At 49.5% G+C, this 19,088-nt stretch overlaps 1 protein-coding gene across 7 annotated transcripts in view; it reads right to left on the bottom strand.

The window, feature by feature from the left end:
• Positions 1-845: 845 nt before the first annotated feature.
• The window catches only part of TTLL9 (tubulin tyrosine ligase like 9), a 47,540-nt gene continuing 29,297 nt past the window's right edge, over positions 846-19,088 (bottom strand). For all 7 annotated transcript variants that reach the window (XM_038571932.1, XM_038571934.1, XM_038571930.1 and 4 more), the window contains 10 exons: positions 18,222-18,290; positions 17,491-17,565; positions 16,226-16,316; positions 15,108-15,148; positions 14,140-14,227; positions 9,256-9,314; positions 8,177-8,373; positions 6,603-6,716; positions 5,296-5,420; positions 846-1,263 (listed from right to left, as the gene is read on the bottom strand). In XM_038571932.1, the coding sequence (XP_038427860.1) occupies positions 1,187-1,263; positions 5,296-5,420; positions 6,603-6,716; positions 8,177-8,373; positions 9,256-9,314; positions 14,140-14,227; positions 15,108-15,148; positions 16,226-16,316; positions 17,491-17,565; positions 18,222-18,290 (936 nt within the window). In that variant the 3' untranslated portion in view covers positions 846-1,186. The remainder of the gene's footprint in view (positions 1,264-5,295; positions 5,421-6,602; positions 6,717-8,176; positions 8,374-9,255; positions 9,315-14,139; positions 14,228-15,107; positions 15,149-16,225; positions 16,317-17,490; positions 17,566-18,221; positions 18,291-19,088) is intronic.

Genomic DNA, 19,088 nt, shown 5'->3' with positions numbered 1-19,088 from the left:
TTGCCCTTGCCTGTCTGGCAGTGTGGTTGCTAGGCCAAGGGAGAGCCAATCACCTTGGCTGTCCTGGAAATGAGGAACCTGTGTTGGGCTGTCTGCCCTTGCCTCAGTCACAAGGATAGAAATCCCCACGCTCTGGAGGCAAGAGACCCCAGAGTGACCTGGCTTCTGGCCTTCCCAAGGCTGGCTGGTTCACGTCTTGGGTTTGCCAGTATTGTACCTTCCAAAAACCCTTCCCTTCCCTAGGCAGTCAAGATCTGCCTGTCTTGCAGCAGGGATAAATGTAACAATCGGCCTGGGGTTCCATAGTAGGTCCCTGTGGAGTTTGCCCATAGCCTGCTCTCTTGCAATCTTTCTTAAACCTAGAGGAGGCTTAGAAAATGCAGAACTTGTACTTGCACCCAACTCTCCAAGCCATCTTCTTGCCTGCCAGGCCAAGGCTTTCTGTTTAAAAAGCTCAGCTCCCAGCCTGAAACAAGAAGGTGCAGAGAGGCACCTTCATCACCCAGCTGACTTCCCCATAAGTATATGTTTGTAGAGACCTCGCTAAGCAGCTCAGCCTTCCTTATCTTTACCTTGTCCCATCTGAGAAATTGGGGATTCTCCATTTCTCCTGCTTGGGAGTTTCAAGGAGAGAAAGGTGTATTTAGGGCTCACCCCTTCCCCAGAGCCCAATAAACAGTCTAATGACTGCACACCTTAAGACCAGTTCCCTAGTCTCTGAACCCTTGCTTCTGCAGGATCATTTTAGCACTGACCTTGGAGACATCAAAGGGTCAAACCCAGGAGGACTTGGTGTCAGCAAACAGCATCCCCTGAACCAGACCCAGTGCGCAGTGACTCCCAAGTAAGGCCTGTGCTTATTTATTGGATGTGGTCTCTGGGGTAGCAGGGCTTGCAGCTGTCCTCCCTGGGCCTGATCGCCAAGCCAGTCCTGCAAGGCTAAAGCACACCCATTCCCAGGGACTGGCTGTCTCCCAGCACAAGGTGCCCAGGGTGGGGCTGGGGTCTCCAGGGGGCCCAGAATGAGCAGTGACCAGCGTACCACAGGCCGCTGAGTCCGCAAAGCTGCTGCCAGGCCAGAGGAGGGGAGGCAAGGGCTCCAGGTCGCCGGCCATGGTGCTGGAAACGGGTAGGCAAGGACTGCAGGGCACCTTCCTGGGGTCGCTGTCCTCCCTGCATCTGGGAACTAACTGGAGGCTTTCTTCTGGCTCTGAAGGGAGCGGAACAGCTGCCTCAGCTGATTGCTACGGTCGTTGATGCACCCTGGAAGGGAAGTGGAGTGTTGGTTGGGATGGCCTTGGGGTGGGTGGGGGGAACACTGTGCTCCCACTACCAGGAGGGAGGGTCTGCGCATCCCTGATGGTTTGCGTCCTGACTCTACTCCATGGCCTTCAGGCAGGTATTTTACCCGCTTCCAGCTTACCAGGATACCTGCTTTCTGGGGTGAATATAAGGATCACCAAAAAAAAGTGACATTCACTTTGGCTTACTTTGACCGAGATGCCAAATCGATTCACAGGAATGATGTGTAGAAGAGACTGCGGCTCGGAGAGGTTAAAAAAAAAAGTGCTCCAAATCACTCCACAAGTAGCAGAACTGAGACTTGAACCCAGGCTATGTAGCGCCAGAGGCCAAGCTCTTAACCACTGCTCCACACAACCTTCCTCTTGGCTTTGCTCACTGGTCATGCGTCACAAGCTAGCACGGTGCGTGGTACCTAATAGGTTAGGTGTTAGCTTCCTTCTCTGTGCAACTCCATAGGGGAGCCACAAGTGGTTAAGAGAGAAAATTTCTCCACGAGCGGCCCCTCCACCCCTGGAAGTGTCCCAGGCAGTCCCTGCTTAAGAGGCCAACACAAGCTTCTGAGCTGCCTCCTCTCCTAGCACATTCACGGTGTCCCCTACTTCGTGTGTGTTCTCACGAATGGCCTGTAAGATAGCTCCGTGGTCATTTAGTTGGGCCAGACACACTGATGCACTCAGAAATGCTGGTTGAATGACTGGATCTCTGTGGCCACAACTATACAGACCTGGATGCATATGCCATCTTTCTCAACACCTCTGAGCCCCAGCCCTGCCTCCTAGGCACTCACTGGTCATCAAGGCTCCACCCAGCTGAGGCCCACTCTAAGTGTTCCAGGGTTTTCCAAAGTGAGTTCCATGGAACCCTAACTTTAATTGGTTCTTTCATAAGTCCCAAATCTTCATGTCCAATGCAAACCCCTTCTTACAGTTCTAGACTCATCTCTGAGTTACATGCTAGTTTTTTTTCACCCAGAAACCCCTGGACCCCTCCCTAACTCATTTCATCGATGCTCTTCCCACCCCAACTAGCTTCTCCTACTCACTACCATCTATCCAGACACTCGAATGGAGCCTTGGGGATTATTTTAGAGACTTCTAAGGCAGTGACTGTCAACCTAGGCTGTGCTTTAGAGTCAGCTGGGACCTTTCAGAAAGACTAATGGCCAGACCAACTGTATCTTTACCTTCGGCAGGCATTAGTATTTTTGAAAGCTCCTGTAGAATTCCTATAGCAGCCAAGATGGAGGCTACATCTTTGCAACTCCAACTGGGTCCAGAGACCAGCAGCATATCTGAGGCCAATGATTGGCAAAGATGGCTGCAACGATTCCTTCCGTTCCTCTATGCACACATCTCTGCAAGGTGCTTTGCTGCACCTCCATCTGGAAGTGGGGTCCATTTCCTTGCCCTGTGAATCTGGGCTGGAGCAGCTTTGACAAACAGATTTTAGCGGAATGACACTACACTGAGGGATTGTGAGCCTCACCCTCAAGAGACTTCACTAGGACTTCTCTCACCTTCTCAGAACCCTGAGACTACCATGTGGAAGCCAGAGCTGGACTGCTGGAGGACAAGTGGCCGCCTTGAAAGACAGGCCCAGTTGCCAGCCAGTATCAACCACCACACATGAACGAGGCTATTCTAGGCCATTGTGTCTCAGTGAATCTGCTGGGGGCCTGCAGCCCTAGGAGCAACCCCAGGCAAGAACTGAAGAATCAGCAAATAAGACAGTAGTTGTTTAAAACCTCTGGGTTTGGGGAGGGTTGGTTTTGTTATATAGCAATAGTTAAATAATAGAGCATCATGGGAGCTTATTAGAAATGCAGAATCTTAAGCCCCCACTCCAGACCTACTGAATCATAATCTGCACTTTAACAAGATTTCCAGGTGATTATTTGCACATTAAAGCTTGAGAGCACTGGATAGGCCTCTTTCAAAATACAACGTGGCAAACCTAGGGAATCTGCTGGACAAAAGTCTTTCATAAATCCCCTCTCCACCTTCCTCAAGCAAATTACTTGATATCCCAGGCTTCCTTGCAGTTGAGGTGGCCACGTGACCCAGTTCTTGCCAGTATGGTGTTAGCCCTGGGAGGGTTTCCCATTTGGAATAGAGTCAAAACTTGGAGAAAAAGCTTTGGCCCTTGGGCCTTTCTGCTTCTTCCTGCCTGGGACAAGGACACAGTGTCTGGGGTTGGAGCAGCCATCTTGCAACCATGAGGCAACAAGCATGAGCACCAAGGCAACCTGCTAAGTGTGGCAAAGTGGAAAGAGGAAAGGGTCTCTGCCAGCATCTTACATATATTGTGTCAGCCCTGCCGAGCCTACCCCAAGACTTCCTGTGGCTCAAGACAGATCATTCCCTCATTGTGTAACTCTTAGTTGGCTTTTCAGTTGCTTGTAGCCTAACTCAATCCTAAAACACTAAACCACAAAAAAGATTTAAAACTTTTCAGGGACGCCTGAGTGGCTCAGCGGTTGGGTGTCTGCCTTCGGCTCAGGGCATGATCCCAGAGTCCCAGGATCGAGTTGCATCGGGCTCCTTGCATGGAGCCTGCTTCTCCTCCCTCTATGTCTCTGCCTCTCACTCTGTGTCTCTCATGAATAGATGAATAACACCTTTTAAAAATAACCAACTTCTTTCCATAAAAAAAGCCACAAATAAAATTTAAAAAGCAAATAACGACTTCAGGAAAATATCCTAAGTTTGACAGATGGGTAATATCAATCTATTAATATCCAAGGCCTTTATAGATTCAGCCCACTGAAAAATACATAAAGTATGGTCAGCTTATGAAAGAAGAAATGCAAATTGAATAATCTGAAACCTCATCAGTAATCAGTGGAATATATTAAACAAATCAGAACTTTTTTGCCTATCAAGTTGACAAAGGTTTTTTTTTTTTTTTTCTTTCTTCTTTAACTCAGAACAGGCAGATTTGTGTGTAATCTTTCTAGAAGTCCATCCCTCTGACCCAGTAATTCTACTTCTAGGAATCTGTCCTAAAGAAACAGCCAGAATTTCAGCTGAGCTTTATGTGAGAGGATGTTCATCATGGCATGGCATTATTTATAAAAGTAAAAAATTGGAATCCTCCCAAATGGTCAATTATAAGAAATGGGTTTAGTAAGGTTGGCACATATACAAGCTGGGATATTTTACAGCCCTGTAGTAATTTTGCTTTTAACTGTGCTAAGAGACAGGATTTTCTAGCGATCAAGCATTCAGGTTTTCGAGTAAGAGAGATTAGGGTTCAAGGTCTGGCTCACCACTTAGAACTGGGACCCTCAGCAAGTTATATAACATCTGGAGACCATTTCCCCATCTGTAAAATGACAGAAGCTGCCTAAAGATGAAATAACGTATGTAAAATATTTAGCTCGGACCTGGCCAAAAAGTGTTTCCAGAAGAGAGCCTCTTAATATTGTTGAATGACATAGAATATGCTACGTGGAAAAGTGTGACTCAAAACTCCAGCCCAATGCCAATTTTGTAAAAAAGTGTGAATATATGCATTTTTGAAAAACTGGAAGGAAATACAACAGATTGTTAAAGTTGGTTATGTCTGGATGGTTTATTTCCTTTTAGTTTTCAAATATCCTACAGTAAGTGAATACTTTTTATAATCAAGAAAATGTTTCACTTTTTAAAAACCAAGTTTAAAGTCAAGCCCTGAATTTCTCTTAACATAGTTTGCATTTCTGGGGGGGTTGTTTTCCACTAAGCCTTTTGAAATCTACCTCCTGACAGATTAATAATATTTCTTGCTACGTACCAGGTGGTGTTCTAGGCATATATTGAGATTACAAACCTCTTAATCTCCATTCTACAGATGAGGAACAGATAGGTTAAGTCCCTTGCCCAAGGCCACACAGCTGGTAAATTGTAGATCAAATCAAAACAGTCAAACCACTGTGCCAAGCTGTCTCCTAGGCTACCTGGCCTCTCTCGTGACATCCCTGGTGCCCATTCCCCACCTGGCCCCACATACCGAGGTGTGTGTTGGTCACAAAGTTCCCCATCCCCGACAGGTCAGGAGTCCCCTCTTCTCTGCTGACAGGGCCATCATTCCACATGAGGTCAAAGCCTCCCACTCGCTTCTCCCTTCCTGTGAGCCTGGACAGGCAGGAGATACAAGGGGATAATGAAGGCACACATGTGGAGCCCTAACACCGCAGCCAGGCACCTGCTCCCTCCCTGCCCCCTACTGGTGCCCTGCTGTCACTAGTCCTCTGGCCCACCCATTTCCTGGGGCACAAGCAGGAGGCAGAGGGCCATCTCCCACGTTGTCCCCAGGCTTCCACCCCTGCTCTCGGTAACATGAACCCATTTAGAGTCTGCTGTCCTTCCTGGACCATTAACTCTAGAAAAGCAGGGACTAGGTCTGTTGTGTCCTTTACTGGGTCCCCAGGGTGTGGCACAGATCCTGGCACACAGTAGGGGCTCGGATGTTTGTCAAATGAAGAAGTGATGGTAGATCTAGAGGACACTGGAGGTTCTGCTTGCTTAGCACTCGGCTTCTAGCCTTGGCTTTTCTTCTGAGAACTCATCTCCCTTCTCTCACTCACTTGGCTCAGGTGGGGCTGACCCCGCCCTGCTGGGGGGTGGGCACAAGATCTAGGCCCAGATAATCAGAGTTACAATGACTGGTTCAGAGGTGGGCATAGGACACAATCCTCACCCATGAGAGTTAGCCCTCAAACTTTGCTGGAATAATCGGGAACAGGTGACCCGCAGGAAAGAGGCGGAGGGTGGGGAGGAAGAGGGAGAAAGGGAGACACTGAGAGGGCACACAGACCGACCAATGCTGACTGAGTGCCTGGATTAGGGCTTTCCTGAAGTCAGGCCCTGGGTCTTCCGGTGACATATACCATGTTACGACAATATACAGTCTCTTACTGAACACTTACTGTGAGTTATGCACTTTACTATAAATATTCTTGGTAAATCAATTTTATGATCTTGAGAGGTAAATGTGAGGTTTCCCATTTTACAGACGAGGAAACTGAGGCTCAAACACACAGAGTCCAGCGTCTCATGGCCAGGAAGTGTCCAGGAAACCCCACTGGGCTGAATGTCAGAAGGCTGTAGTTGGTCCTGCTCTGCCCCGAAAGGGCCGAGTCCTTAGATCAGGATCTAACCCTAGGTGGACATCTCTGTCCATCTATAAAATGGCAAGCAGGCCTGAGCCAACTCCAAGTGCCACTCAAGCACCAGCATTCTGAGTTCTCTATCTTCCTTGGGGGGAGCCCTGACTGTCCCATACGGGGGTGCCTGAGCATGGCTGCCCGCCCTCACCTGGCCTCCATGTCTACGACATGCAGGGTGTCTTCCAGGAGGCAGGTCTTGAGCTCGTAGTCCTCCTGGCTGCTGGCTGTCAGCGATGGGGACGCGTTGACCTCTAGGAGCCACCTGGAGAAGGAGGGTAACGGAGGGCTTCAGGTTCCCTGGTCCGTGGGGGCCCTGGAACTTCACTGAGAGCCTACATGCAGTGCCTGGGCCCAATTCAACCAAGGTCACTCTTTCCATTTCCCCAGGAGAAGAGGCTTCAGTGGCTAAAACTTTTTGAAAATAATTGTTACAAACTTGAAACCCCCACTGGGACCAGGTGGTACCTGAGGCAAGCTTGCGGGGGCAGGATGATCTTGGCGCCCTCGTATTGCTCTCCCTTCTCCCAATAGAGCTGTGAGTACAAGACAAATTTCCCTTTCCTAGGAAGGGCAAGTGCCTGGCCGCTGGCGGTGGCAGGAGCAGGTGGGCTGGGAAGAGCCCACCACGGGAAGCGCTTGCTGCCACGGCCCCCAAGGAGACTGCTGCCAGGCAGAAGTGCGAGCCCAGGGTCGGGAGACCCTCTTAGTTTTCCAGACTGTTGTGTAAATGTCTCCCCGTTTTTAGAGACTGTCAATGAACTTCGATAAAAAACAATCTGAAGTCCAAACTCAAAGTGTCTGCGGGTCAAAAGCAGCCCAAGGGCCTCCAGCTTGCAAACTCTGGCTCTGTGCAACGTAGTCATTTATAGACAAGAACCTGGGGCCCCAGAGCGAAGGCCTCACCGGTCTGTCAGTGGCAGTGGCCCCTTCCCCCCCCCAAGCTTGTTTCCCCATGGAGTCCACTTGAATGCCGGCAGCTGCATCTTACAGCAGGGGGCAGGGGAGAGGCCGCTGGCCCCAGGAGCCTCTTTCTCTGACAGAGGTCTCATTTTAGAGCTCCAGCTCCTGGCTCGGGAAGCCCCTCAGCGCCTCTCCAGTGACCCTGGGGAGGGGGTGGCTCCAGAGGCCACTGTGTTAGCAGGGAGTCGCTGAGCCCAGAAATTATGGCCTTGGGCCTGGCTCTACCCTTGACTTATTTCGTGACCTCCAAGCACACAGGACACCCCCCTCCCCACCCCCGCCCCACCCTGCCCCACCCCGGGCTTCTGTGCCCGTTGTATCTATCATATGAGGACCATCCCTGGGGTCTCTACCACTCCAGGCTTGTTTTCCTCATCCGTTCAACCTTCTCTGTGGGCACTGTGGGAGTGCACCAAATTCTTGGCAGGAAGAGACATGGTAGCAATGTTGCCTTACACGGCACTTTGCATCCTGAAAGCAGCAGGGCTTACAAAGAAGTTTCTAGGAGAGGATCGCTGACTCAGCAGATGTTCAGCAAAGGTCTCTCAGTGCCAGGCATGGGGTTCAGTGCTCTATAGACAGGACCTCATTTATTCCTCGTAATAATTCTGTAAGCACAATGCCCGTTTTACAGATGGCCAAAACTGAAGCACAAACCAAGGAAGTGTGCCTGACTCGGAAGTGGCAGAGATCAAACCTGGGCAGTCGAGGCACAGTGTAAAACATCCCCCCATTCTCCTGGCCGCCAGCCTATGCACTCACGGCTTGAGGTTCTGGTCTATGAGGATGTCGTAGCCGTACAGCTCGAAGCAGTGCTTGTCACTGATGATCACCTTCTGCACGCTCTGCAGGCTCCTGACGAAGATGTTGTCCATATCGCTGAAGAGTGCCTCCACTGCCTCAGGCCCGTGCTTCGATGCCAGGTACTGACGGAAGCGCTGGAGCATCCACTTGCAGCCCTGGGGCCGCAAGCACCCGGGGTCAGGTGGGAGAGGGAGCCTCAGTTAACTGGGACCTGGCCCACCGAGACCCTCAATCACCATTAGGCCTTGGGCTTGGACAAGAGGGGCCCAGCTTGAGTCTGGTGATGAGAAGAACTCTAAGTTTGTCCCTTTTGTGGGGCAAAGCTACTGTATGCTCCAGAGGCGGGGGGTTGGATGTGCCCACCCAGAGCCTGTACCTCTCCTTCTAGAGCACAGAGTACCCAGGACCCCATAAGTCGCTGCCCAAACACCCTGCACAGGCTTCTTCCCTGGGCCTGCCCTCCTGGGGACAGAATGCACTGTGTGTACCCCCAAGGCCCAAAGAGGACCAACTGGTTATTGTTTTCAAGAAAATGGGGGCGTGTGTATGCAGGAGGCCCCCACTGTGTGGGGTAGAGCTGAGAGGGAAAAGAAGGGAGTAGGTGTGAGCTGGGGGCCAGCTCTCCCTGTGCCCCTCTGTTCTAGATCTTATCTCTGAGAAGTCGAGAATTCTAAATTTGAACTTGGCCTTACAGTTTATTAGATGGATGGATGGAAGGATGATAGATAGATAGATAGATAGATAGATAGATAGATAGATAGATAGATAGGAGTATACTTGTCAAGGTAGGAGAATAGAACACATTTTGTTACAGGGTGTGTTTCTTTGAGTTGCCACTTGAATATTCAGACACATGATGTGTAGGTCTATATCTGTACTCTTGCCCAGGGCCCTGCCAGTAGGAAGGGTGGTCCTGACCTCACTGGTGAACTATGAGCCCAAGATAGGCCTGTCCCAGGCTCCTTGGTACTCCACTTCCCTATCCCAATCAGTTCCCAAAAGGCTGGACCTGGAGGACAGAAGCCCAGCTTTCTCACCTTCTTTGGGTGGTAGTCCGGAGAGGTCTTTTGCACAGCAACATTGGTGAGGTGAACATCTGGGAGAGGTTGGTAGTCAAGGACGAGTGCCAACGAGAAGGATGAGCCCTGCTCCATGTGGCCCCCAGAGGCCAAACTAAGACTCGTGCTTGGCCATTGATGAGGAAGGTTACACAACAGCTCAGATAGCACGTATGTGGGCCTTGGAATCAGATGGACCTGGGTTCAAATCCCTCCTGCATCTTTACTGGCTGCATGCCCCTGAGCAAGTCACTTAACCTCGTATGTGGTTCCCTACCTATTAAGTGGGAGTACATAGGTGAGGAAACAGGCAAAGAGTAAGCAAACCATCAAAACCAATCTGTAAAGAAGTGGAACTGATTAGTTATAAAATCTTTCAGCAGGAAAAAAATTTTTAGCTTAGAAATGACAATAGAAATCACAAAGGAAGTCAGTGGATGAGCCGACTATGTAAAAATAAACTTAATCAGCTATCAAGGCAAGAATGAAAAGCAAGCATGACTGGAGAAAAGATTTGTAGCAATATGACAGGCTAATGTTTTTGTCACATGGAAATCCCACATAAATTGTTAACAATAAAAGTTTATGACCCCCTGGGAAATGAACAAGGGGTACTGGAAGGGGAGGTGGGCGGGGGATGGAGTGACTGGGTGATGGGCACTGAGGGGGGCACTTGACAGGATGAGCACTGGGTGTTATACTACTATAACACATTGAACTCCAACAAAAAAAAATATACAAAAAGAAAAAGAGAAGAAAAGAAAAGAAAAGAAAAAAAAAGAAAAGAAAAGAAAAAGAAAAGAAAGAAAAGAAAAGAAAAGAGAAGAAAAGAAAAGGGCAGCCTGGGTGGCTCAGCAGTTTAGCACCACCTTCTGCCCAGGGCGTGATCCTGGGGCCCCGGGATCGAGTCCCACATCGGGCTCCCTGCATGGAGCCTGCTTCTCCCTCTGCCTGTGTCTCTGCCTCTCTCTGTGTGTCTCTCATGAATAAATGAATAAAATCTTTTTTTTTAAAAAAAAGGAAAAAAGTTTATGACCCTAATAGGTAAGTAGATAGAGGGGTATGAAAACATTGGAGGAGCTATAACTGGCAAAAGACCATTTGAGAAAATGCCTGAAGTTTCCTGTAATGGAAGGTACCTAATTTTAAAGGGATGTAAATGGGACAAAAATACAATTGGAAGAAATGCAAATTCTAAGGCAAAACCCTGCTTCCCCATGAGGCTGGTTACATATTTTTTAACCTTTTTATTTGGAAAAACACAAAACTCACAGAATCATTGCAAGCATAATGAATGGCCATATATGCTTCACCGACAAGTACTGATTGTTTCAGAAATGTCTTTTTAAAATGATTGTCTTCAGTACTGGAGAGCTGGCACAAAATGGGCCCTGTCAATGGCAGGGTAAAAATACAAAAGAACCTTGTGGAAAACAATCCAGCCACAAGCCCTTGATCCAGTATGTACACTTCCACCATGTCATCTGAAGGTAAAATCTTAAATATGGTAAAATATGAAAAATAGGGATCCCTGGGTGGCGCAGCGGTTTGGCGCCTGCCTTTGGCCCAGGGCACGATCCTGGAGACCTGGGATCGAATCCCATGTCGGGCTCCCGGTGCATGGAGCCTGCTTCTCCCTCTACCTATGTCTGCCTCTCTCTCTGTGTGTGACTATCATAAATAAATAAAAATTTAAAAAAATATGAAAAATATGTTTCTTTGCAGCATTATATGTCATAATTGGAAGTATTCAAACTGAATACTTCCCAAATGCCTGCAGTGTGCAAGATTAGTAAATCAGTAAATCTACTCAGTGGAATATTTTATGACTAATAAAAGTCTACATGGAAAATACATATTTAGTGAAAAAACGGTTATGTTTACACAGTGGGATCACCCCTTTATAAAATACAAACAACAGGGGCGCCTGGGTGGCTCAGCAGGGAGCCTGCTTCTCCCTCTCCCTGCTGTTCCCCTTGCTTGTGCTCTCTCTGTCAAATAATTAATTTAAAAAATACAAACAACAACAACAAAACTATGCAAACAAACCTGCGAGGAAATACATCAGAAGGAAATACATCAGAAGTCAGGAGGGGCACCTGGGTGCCTCAGTCAGTTAAGCATCTGCCTTATTAAAGAGTATAGTTTTCACAATACAAGTAGTGTAGCTTTTTAAAGACAAATCAGAAAATTCAGAAAATGTACAAATTTCTCTAATCATATTTTCCAGAGACAACTGGACACCTGAGTGGCTCAGTGGCTGAGCATCTGCCTTTGGCTCAGGGCGTGATCCCAGTCCTGGGATCGAGTCCCACATTGGGCTTCCTGCATGGAGCCTGCTTCTCCTTCTGCCTCTCTCTCTGCCTCTCTCTCTGTCTCTCATGAATAAATAAATAAAACCTTTAAAAAAGTAAAAAATATTTTAAAATATTTCAACATTTAAAAATTCAGAACAAAGAACAGGAGTTGTGGGAAATAATGTGAATTCACTCACTGTGAAAACAGCAAAGCCTGGTTAAGTAGGAAGTAGTCCTGGGAGGGGCTGGGATTTGTTTAAGCATTTTTTTTTAATTTTTATTTATTTATGATAGTCACAGAGAGAGAGAGAGAGGCAGAGACACAGGCAGAGGGAGAAGCAGGTTCCATGCACCGGGAGCCCGATGTGGGATTCGATCCCGGGTCTCCGGGATCGCGCCCTGGGCCAAAGGCAGGCGCCAAACCGCTGCACCACCCAGGGATCCCCTGGGATTTGTTTATTAAGGCCCCAGGACCCTGGAGATACACAAACACTTAAAAAAAATTTTTTTTATTGGAGTTCACTTTGCCAACATATAGCATACCACCCAGTGCTCACCCCGCCAAGTGCCCCACTCAGTGTCCATCACCCAGTCACCCCCACCCCCTGCCCACCTCCCCTTCCACTACCTACCTCTTGTTCATTTCCCAGAGTTAGGAGTCTCTCATGTTTTGTCTCCTTCACTGATATTTTCACTCATTTTCTCTCCTTCCCCTTTATTCCGTTTCACTATTTTTTATATTCCCCAAATGAATGAGACCATATAATGTTTGTCCTTCTCCAATTGACTTACTTCACTCAGCATAATACCCTCCAGGTCCATCCACGTTGAAGCAAATGGTGGGTATTTGTCGACAAACACTTTTAAATAGGGAGAGAGGACAGCTAACATGTGCTGAGTGCTCACTCTGGGCTTGGCACTGGCTAAGTGCTTTACGTGTGTCATTGAACAAAACACATGGTGGCCAAAAAAATGAACCTAAAGTAGGTGTTAACTTGCATCCGGGAAATGTGTGTTAGAATTACAAAATGAAACATACTAAAAACGCTGAAGTTGGAAAAATAGAGGGAAAAATTGTAGGATATACTCAGGAGGGCCCTCTCCCATTCCAACACGCAGGCAGAGCACATGCATTTGCTCAGGTGGACACGTAATCGAGACACAAAGTTAAGGCAGAGAGGTGGGAATTGGCTGGAAGCATTAGCTGGGTTGCCCACGCCAGAAGCTTCGCGGACACAAGACCTTCCATTTCTTCCCTCCCACATGCAGGTAGTCTAGTCCTGCTCATTTGCCATCTCCTTGTTCCTGGATTGTCAACCTCTTTTCTTCTGATGTTCATGTCTAAAAATCTTAGAAACCTTATTTTTGATGTGGATATTCTAGCCAGATAATACACTCTCATGGTTCAAAAGTCAAAAGACATCAAAATGTGTCTGAGGATATTATCTCCTTCCCCCCCTCTGTCCCCACTTGTCCAAGTCCCCTCACAAAGGCAACTTCTATTCCCAGTTTCTGGTACTTCCTTCCAGAGATGTCTATGCACAGATGCACACATATAGACAGATATAATCTGTAATGTAAAAGGAAGCATACTTTTCAGAGTTCTATACCTCGGGTTTTTTCGCTGAGATTGTTTCATATCTGTACATAAAGCATGGCTGTCTGTTCCATTTTAACAGCTGTATAGTAGGCCATCGTGTAAATAAGCCATTCTTTATTTCCTATTGGGTGTTTGTTTTTGCTCTCACTTACAAGGCGGTGCAGTGCAGAGCCTCTAAACCTCTCTTTTCGTATATTGTGAGTGTACATGTAGGGTAAGTTCCCAGAAGGGAATTGCTGGGTCAGAGGGTATGTGTTTTTGTCTTTTATTTTATTTTATTTTATTTTAATATTTATTTATTTATTTATTTATGATAGTCACAGAGAGAGAGAGAGAGGCAGAGACACAGGCAGAGGGAGAAGCAGGCTCCATGCACCGGGAGCCCCACGTGGGATTCGATCCCAGGTCTCCAGGATCCTGGGCCAAAGGCAGGCGCCAAACCGCTGCGCCACCCAGGGATCCCTGTTTTTGTCTTTTGATAGACATTTTGCCAGATTGCCTCTGAAGCGGGTTGTGCCAATGTATACTCCACCAGCAACACACGTATCTCCTCAGCCTCGCCATCATAGTGTGTTATCAATTTTTTTGTCTCTGCAGTTTGATGGGTGAAAAGGGCACCGTATTTGAGTGAATACATAAGCCAATGACTAAAGCACATGAAAGGATGCAACGTTCTCCAAAAGGGCTCAAACTCTCCCATCCTGTAACTGTGAATCAGTGTGGATGGCAGGCACATCACCGAAGTGATCGTCAAGCAGGGCAGCAGTTTGTGGGGAGCTGCTCTGAACAGAGCGGGGGCTGCCCCTTTGGGATCACTGGGGGCTCCGCCATGACCATAAGACTATCAGGGCCCAGAGGGAGTGATCAGGACCGTCTTGCTCGCAACTGCATCTCCCGTGCCCAGACCAGCCACTGATGGGAAGGGGCAGGGTGCAGGAGGATGGGTAGGCAGAGATCCCAGGATACATTGGTCATCAATGCTGCTCAGGGTGAAGCGGGTGTTGGAGAATCGGGCAAAGCCATCCCGGTACAGCCAGGCCCGAAGCGGGATGTACTGTGTGGAGGCAAGAAAGGAGGGAGAGGAACGGGAGGAGGCTGAATAGGAGCACTTTTGCCCCTCCTGGCTTTTGCACCTGCTGTTTCCTCCACTTGGAGCGCCCTTCCTTCCTTCCCACATCATCCCTCAAGAATCGGCTCCAGCATCAGCCTCAGATTCTACGCCTTCCCACCCTGGTGTTGGGGGCTGGGAAGAAGATGCAGAAGGGAACAGAATGAACATACCTTCATGATATGCACGGGACACAGGGGGGTGGGAGGCAGGCTCAGGGCGTGTCCATATTTTCCACCAGACGCTGAGCTCGGGGAGCACAGGGGCTGAGCCTGCCTCCCACACCCCTATGTCCTGTGTCCTGCAGAGAGCAGCATAGCATGAAGTTTTGAACAGGTTTTTGATGAGTGGGGGTGGGGAGAGCATAGAAACTCCTCATTTGAGATCAGGCTCTGGGGCTAGGCTGTCTGGATTCGAACCCCAACTGTGTCAGTCACCAGTGTGTGACCTTGGGCAAGCCACTTAACCTCTCGGTATCTGTTTCTTCATCTGTTAAATGAGGGTAATAATAGAACCTACCTCCCTGGTTCTTAGGAGGACTACATGAAATAAAACCTCCTGAACATCAGGGCTTAGCACTTAGTAGGTGCTCAGTAAAAGCTGTGGTTACCAAGGATGGCTGACATGGAGGGCAAATCCAGACTCTAGGGTCTCTAAGATGGTTCTCTAAGATGGGATCTGTGTACCCCCCCCCATCCTCAGATGCCCCCTGGGCTCTCCCAGGCAGGCAGAATCAGACAAGCTCACAGAGGTACCCCCCCTAGAATGGCTTCTGCCTTCTGTTCCTTACCTGTTGCTAGAGGAGGGCCCCCTCTTAGTTACTCACCGACATCACCAGCACATAGACACGCAGATCAAACTTGCGGCCTGTCAGGCAAGGAGAGAATACATGCAACAAAGACAGACCGTGTGCCAGGCACTGTGCTGGTTATAGTGATAGACAGACAGAGGCGAGTGCCCGTAGAAACACATGGGGTACAAAGAGAGGGTGACTGATGGAGAGGGTTAATGCCTGGGAGAGGCCGGGGCACCTGGGTGGCTTGGTTAAGTGTCTGCCTTCAGCTCAGGTCATGATCTTGGGGTCCTGGGATTGAGCCCCCATATCAGGCTCACTGCTCAGCAGGAAGCCCGCTTCTCTCTGTCCCTCCCCCCCTGCTCGTGCTAATAAATAAAATCTTAAAAAAAAAAGTGCTGGAGAAAGGCTGAAGACACGGGATCATGGAGAAGTAGTGACTTACAGGAAGAGAAGTGCCCCCCTAGCCCAGAGGGACAAGCTGTGGGGCAGGAGGAACGGCCAGAGCAGAGGCTGACAGCACAGGCAGGGTGGAAGGAGACGAGGGCAGTGAGGTCACTGAGGTCAGCAGAGGCCAGCTCACATGCAGTTTTTGGATTTTGTTTCACCACCCATGGGAAGCCACAGAAGGGTATCTTGTCCCCCTGGCTACCGTGTTGAAGCGGAGCACAGTGGCCCCGAGCAGCAGTGGGCACCAGTGAGGATGGGAGGGCACAGTGGCCAGAACTGAGGTGAAGGTGCTCGGACAGATTCAAGAGCTGAGGGAGCCTGAGGAGGTAAGAGCAGGGAGGGGAAGAGAGGGACACATGGGGAACGGTCTCTGACCTCTGGCTTAGCAAGGAGGGCCTGGAGGGGCTGGGGACATGGGGAGGCTGGAGAAAGAGCCTCATGGTAGGGGGAGGGCAAGGGGAGGCTGAGGAATGAGCCACATGGCAGGGGGAGGGCAAGGTTGGATTTTAGGCATGTTGGGTTCTAGTCTCTTGGGGGTCCCCAAGAGGGCATGCCACAGGCTGCGGAACATGGGAATCCGGGGTGTTGGGATGAGGTCTCAGCTGGGGTTCATTGGGGGAGGGAGGGGAGGACGTTGCCCAAGATGGTGAAAGCAGCCAAAGTGGCACTGACGCTGTTCTGAGCCAAGGCGGCCATCTCACCTCCTATTAGGTAGGGGTTTTCGATATAGCGCTGAGCTACGTAGTTCTCCACGGGGATTTCATCCTTCTGGTCATCAGAACTTCTCGAATCCTAGTTATAACAATAACTATTATTAACATTTATGGAGCATTCCCCACGTAAGGAGGTACTGTGTCAGGTACTCTACTTGGGGTATATTGTTTGAAGTATATTGTTAAATCAACTCTAATCAGGGAGGTACTCATGTTATTCCCAGTTTATAGGTGAGAAATTGAAGCACAGAGAGGGGAAGTGACTTGCCCGAGGTCACACAGCTGTGCGGTGGTACAGCTGGGAAGTGGACCCACAGGCTGGGTCAAGCCTCGGCATTTAACCTCCAGACCTGCACTGCCCATTTACACTTAAACTGATTAAAAGTCAGTGAACTTAAATGCTCCCACATGGATGCCCCTTGAGGACATCACACTAAGAATAAGCCAGACACAAAAGACAAATACTGTCTGAGTCCACTTGGAGGAGGTCCTCGGCGTGGTCAAATCCATGGAGATAGAAAGTAGAAGGTGGCTGCCAGGGGCTGGGGCAAGGAGGAAAAGTAGGGAGTTTGTGTTTCTTGGGGATGAAGTTCTGGAAATGGATAGAAGAATTCTGGAGGTGGACGGTGTGGTGGTTGCACAAAATGTGAATATACGCCACACCACTAAATTATACACTGAAACACAGTTAAAATGGTAAACTTCATGTATACAAAAGAAAGCAAGGAAAGGAAAGTTAAACTCCAGCCCTTAAGTTGCACCAGCAGCTTTTCAGGTGCTCGATGTCAACATGTGGCTAGCGGGCGCAATACCGCGGAGAGCACAGCACACGCCTTTCCACCCCCAGAGGAGGTCCCATTGGTTGGTGCTGTCCAGAGCGCCACACAGGCACCCAAGGACCTTCCTCTCCTGTCTCTGCCTGCAAGCTCTCTCCGGACCAGCCCAGCTCAGGAAGATGGCAATGCCCTCGCTCACACCTGCACAGCACCTCAAGGTCCACAAAGCCCTTTCTCACCCACCGGCCCCCTTCATAGTAACCCTGGGAGGAAGCTGAGGCCCAAAGGCAAGTGTCACATGCTTGGTGAGGTCACACAACAGCCTAGGCGCAGGGAGCCTCTGGAACTCAGGACTATTAGCCCCCAGGGTGGAATTTTCTACAGTTACTGTCACCTCCCCAACCCCAACCCACTTTGAGACTGATGGGCCAGGCCTTCCCTTCCTGGGTCCCCGAACCACCCCCTACCTGTACTCACATGGCTGCCGGAGGGATTGACAGTGTTCCGGGCTGGCGGGGCTTCCAAGCCGGTGAGCTTCTTTCCAGCGGTACCCTGATGATTTCATGGGAGGAATCAGAACGCACAGAGGAAAGGGGAAATTCATTCATTGAGTACCAGCACATGTGGGAGGTGCTGGTTGTGTAGGAGCTGGTCATCCTGCTCTTGTCACTCACCTGCACTATTATCATCTCTAAGGTTCAGAGGGGTTCAGCAATTTCCCCAAGACCACACAGCTGCTGAGTGGCAGAGGCAGGACTGGAACCAGGATTTCTACTACACCGGTCCTGGGATCAGGATTGGGCGGTGGGGAGGAAGGGAGCTACCTCAGGCTCAGCCTAGGATCCATAGCAAGAGTTGGCCAAACTCTCCCCAACCAGGTGAGCAGCAGGCCCAGGTACAGAGGCCATGTTCTCGGGTTTTAGGCATATTAGCTCATTGCATCCTCAGCAGGTACTATTGCTACTACCCTCCATTTACTTGGGGCAGAGAGGTGATGTATCCTGCTCCAGGTCACGCAGCTATTCAGGGGCAAAATCAAAATTTAAATCCAGGCCATCTGACTTCAGAGACCTCGTTCCCATGGGGAGGCCCAGGGGCAGAACTTCTCCGGCAGCCTTCCAAGCTTTGAAGGAGGGAAGGCGGGGTGCCTCATGGCAGCAAGGGCAGAGGGGGACTTCTGGAGCAACAACTGGGAGAAGTAAGCTTACCTTCCTCCAATCCATGATGTCCTTCAGCCTCCGGAAGAGGAAGATGCCCTTTCCCTGTGACCGGGCCACCTGGGGTGGGGGTAAATGCAGAAAGGTCAGCGTTCAGCTCCCTGTGCTTCCTTGTGGGACCCTGTGCCTGGGGCACCTCTCCACCATCTCTGTCTCTATCTTTCCCATGGGCTTCCAGCTATCCCCAGAGGAATGGCCCAGCCCAGCACCAGCCCTGGGGCGGGCCAGAGAGAAGGTAGTACTAAGCCTGGCGGGAGGGAGAGGGAAGCGGGGAGGAGAGACAGGCCAATTTCACTCACAAAGGCAAACAATGGCATGAATAATACAAAAGAGCAGACAATTAAAAAACCATTTCTAACAGTCTTGGGAACACATCATCCAATTCTTTTTTTGGAAATCAATTTGCCTTCCTAATTAGGTTTTGCTTCAGCTAATACTAATCAGTCTGCCTCTAACTGAATCCCAGCATGGATAATTCATAGCTTCACAGAGGCTAGGGGCTGGAAACATCTTTAATATCATGCAGAGCAGTCAGCATCAAAGGCATCACTCCTGAAATCCCTCCATGATGGTCACCTGCCTGGCCTTAGCGGTCCACGGTGCCCAGGAGCTCACCACCCTTGCCCACCTCCTGACGCAGCCTATCTGCTGCAGGAGAGCACTATTAAGCACTTATCCCAAAAGGAGGTAATAGGTGACTACTGTGTGCTGGACGTTATTCTATTGCGGTGACCTAGACCCTGTGGAGCTTTCACAGCCAGCCTAACCTGTGTTGAGCTCAAATTCGCCAGCCTGGCTCTGGCTTGTAGGGCCTCCTAAAACAAATCTGATCCCTGGGCCCCAGAACACTTTGATTAT

The sequence above is a fragment of the Canis lupus genome, chromosome 24 (assembly GCF_011100685.1).
Source record: "Canis lupus familiaris isolate Mischka breed German Shepherd chromosome 24, alternate assembly UU_Cfam_GSD_1.0, whole genome shotgun sequence".
NCBI lineage: Eukaryota > Metazoa > Chordata > Mammalia > Carnivora > Canidae > Canis > Canis lupus.
Note: the sequence above shows the minus strand (reverse complement) of the source record. Positions and strands in the feature narration are given on the sequence as shown.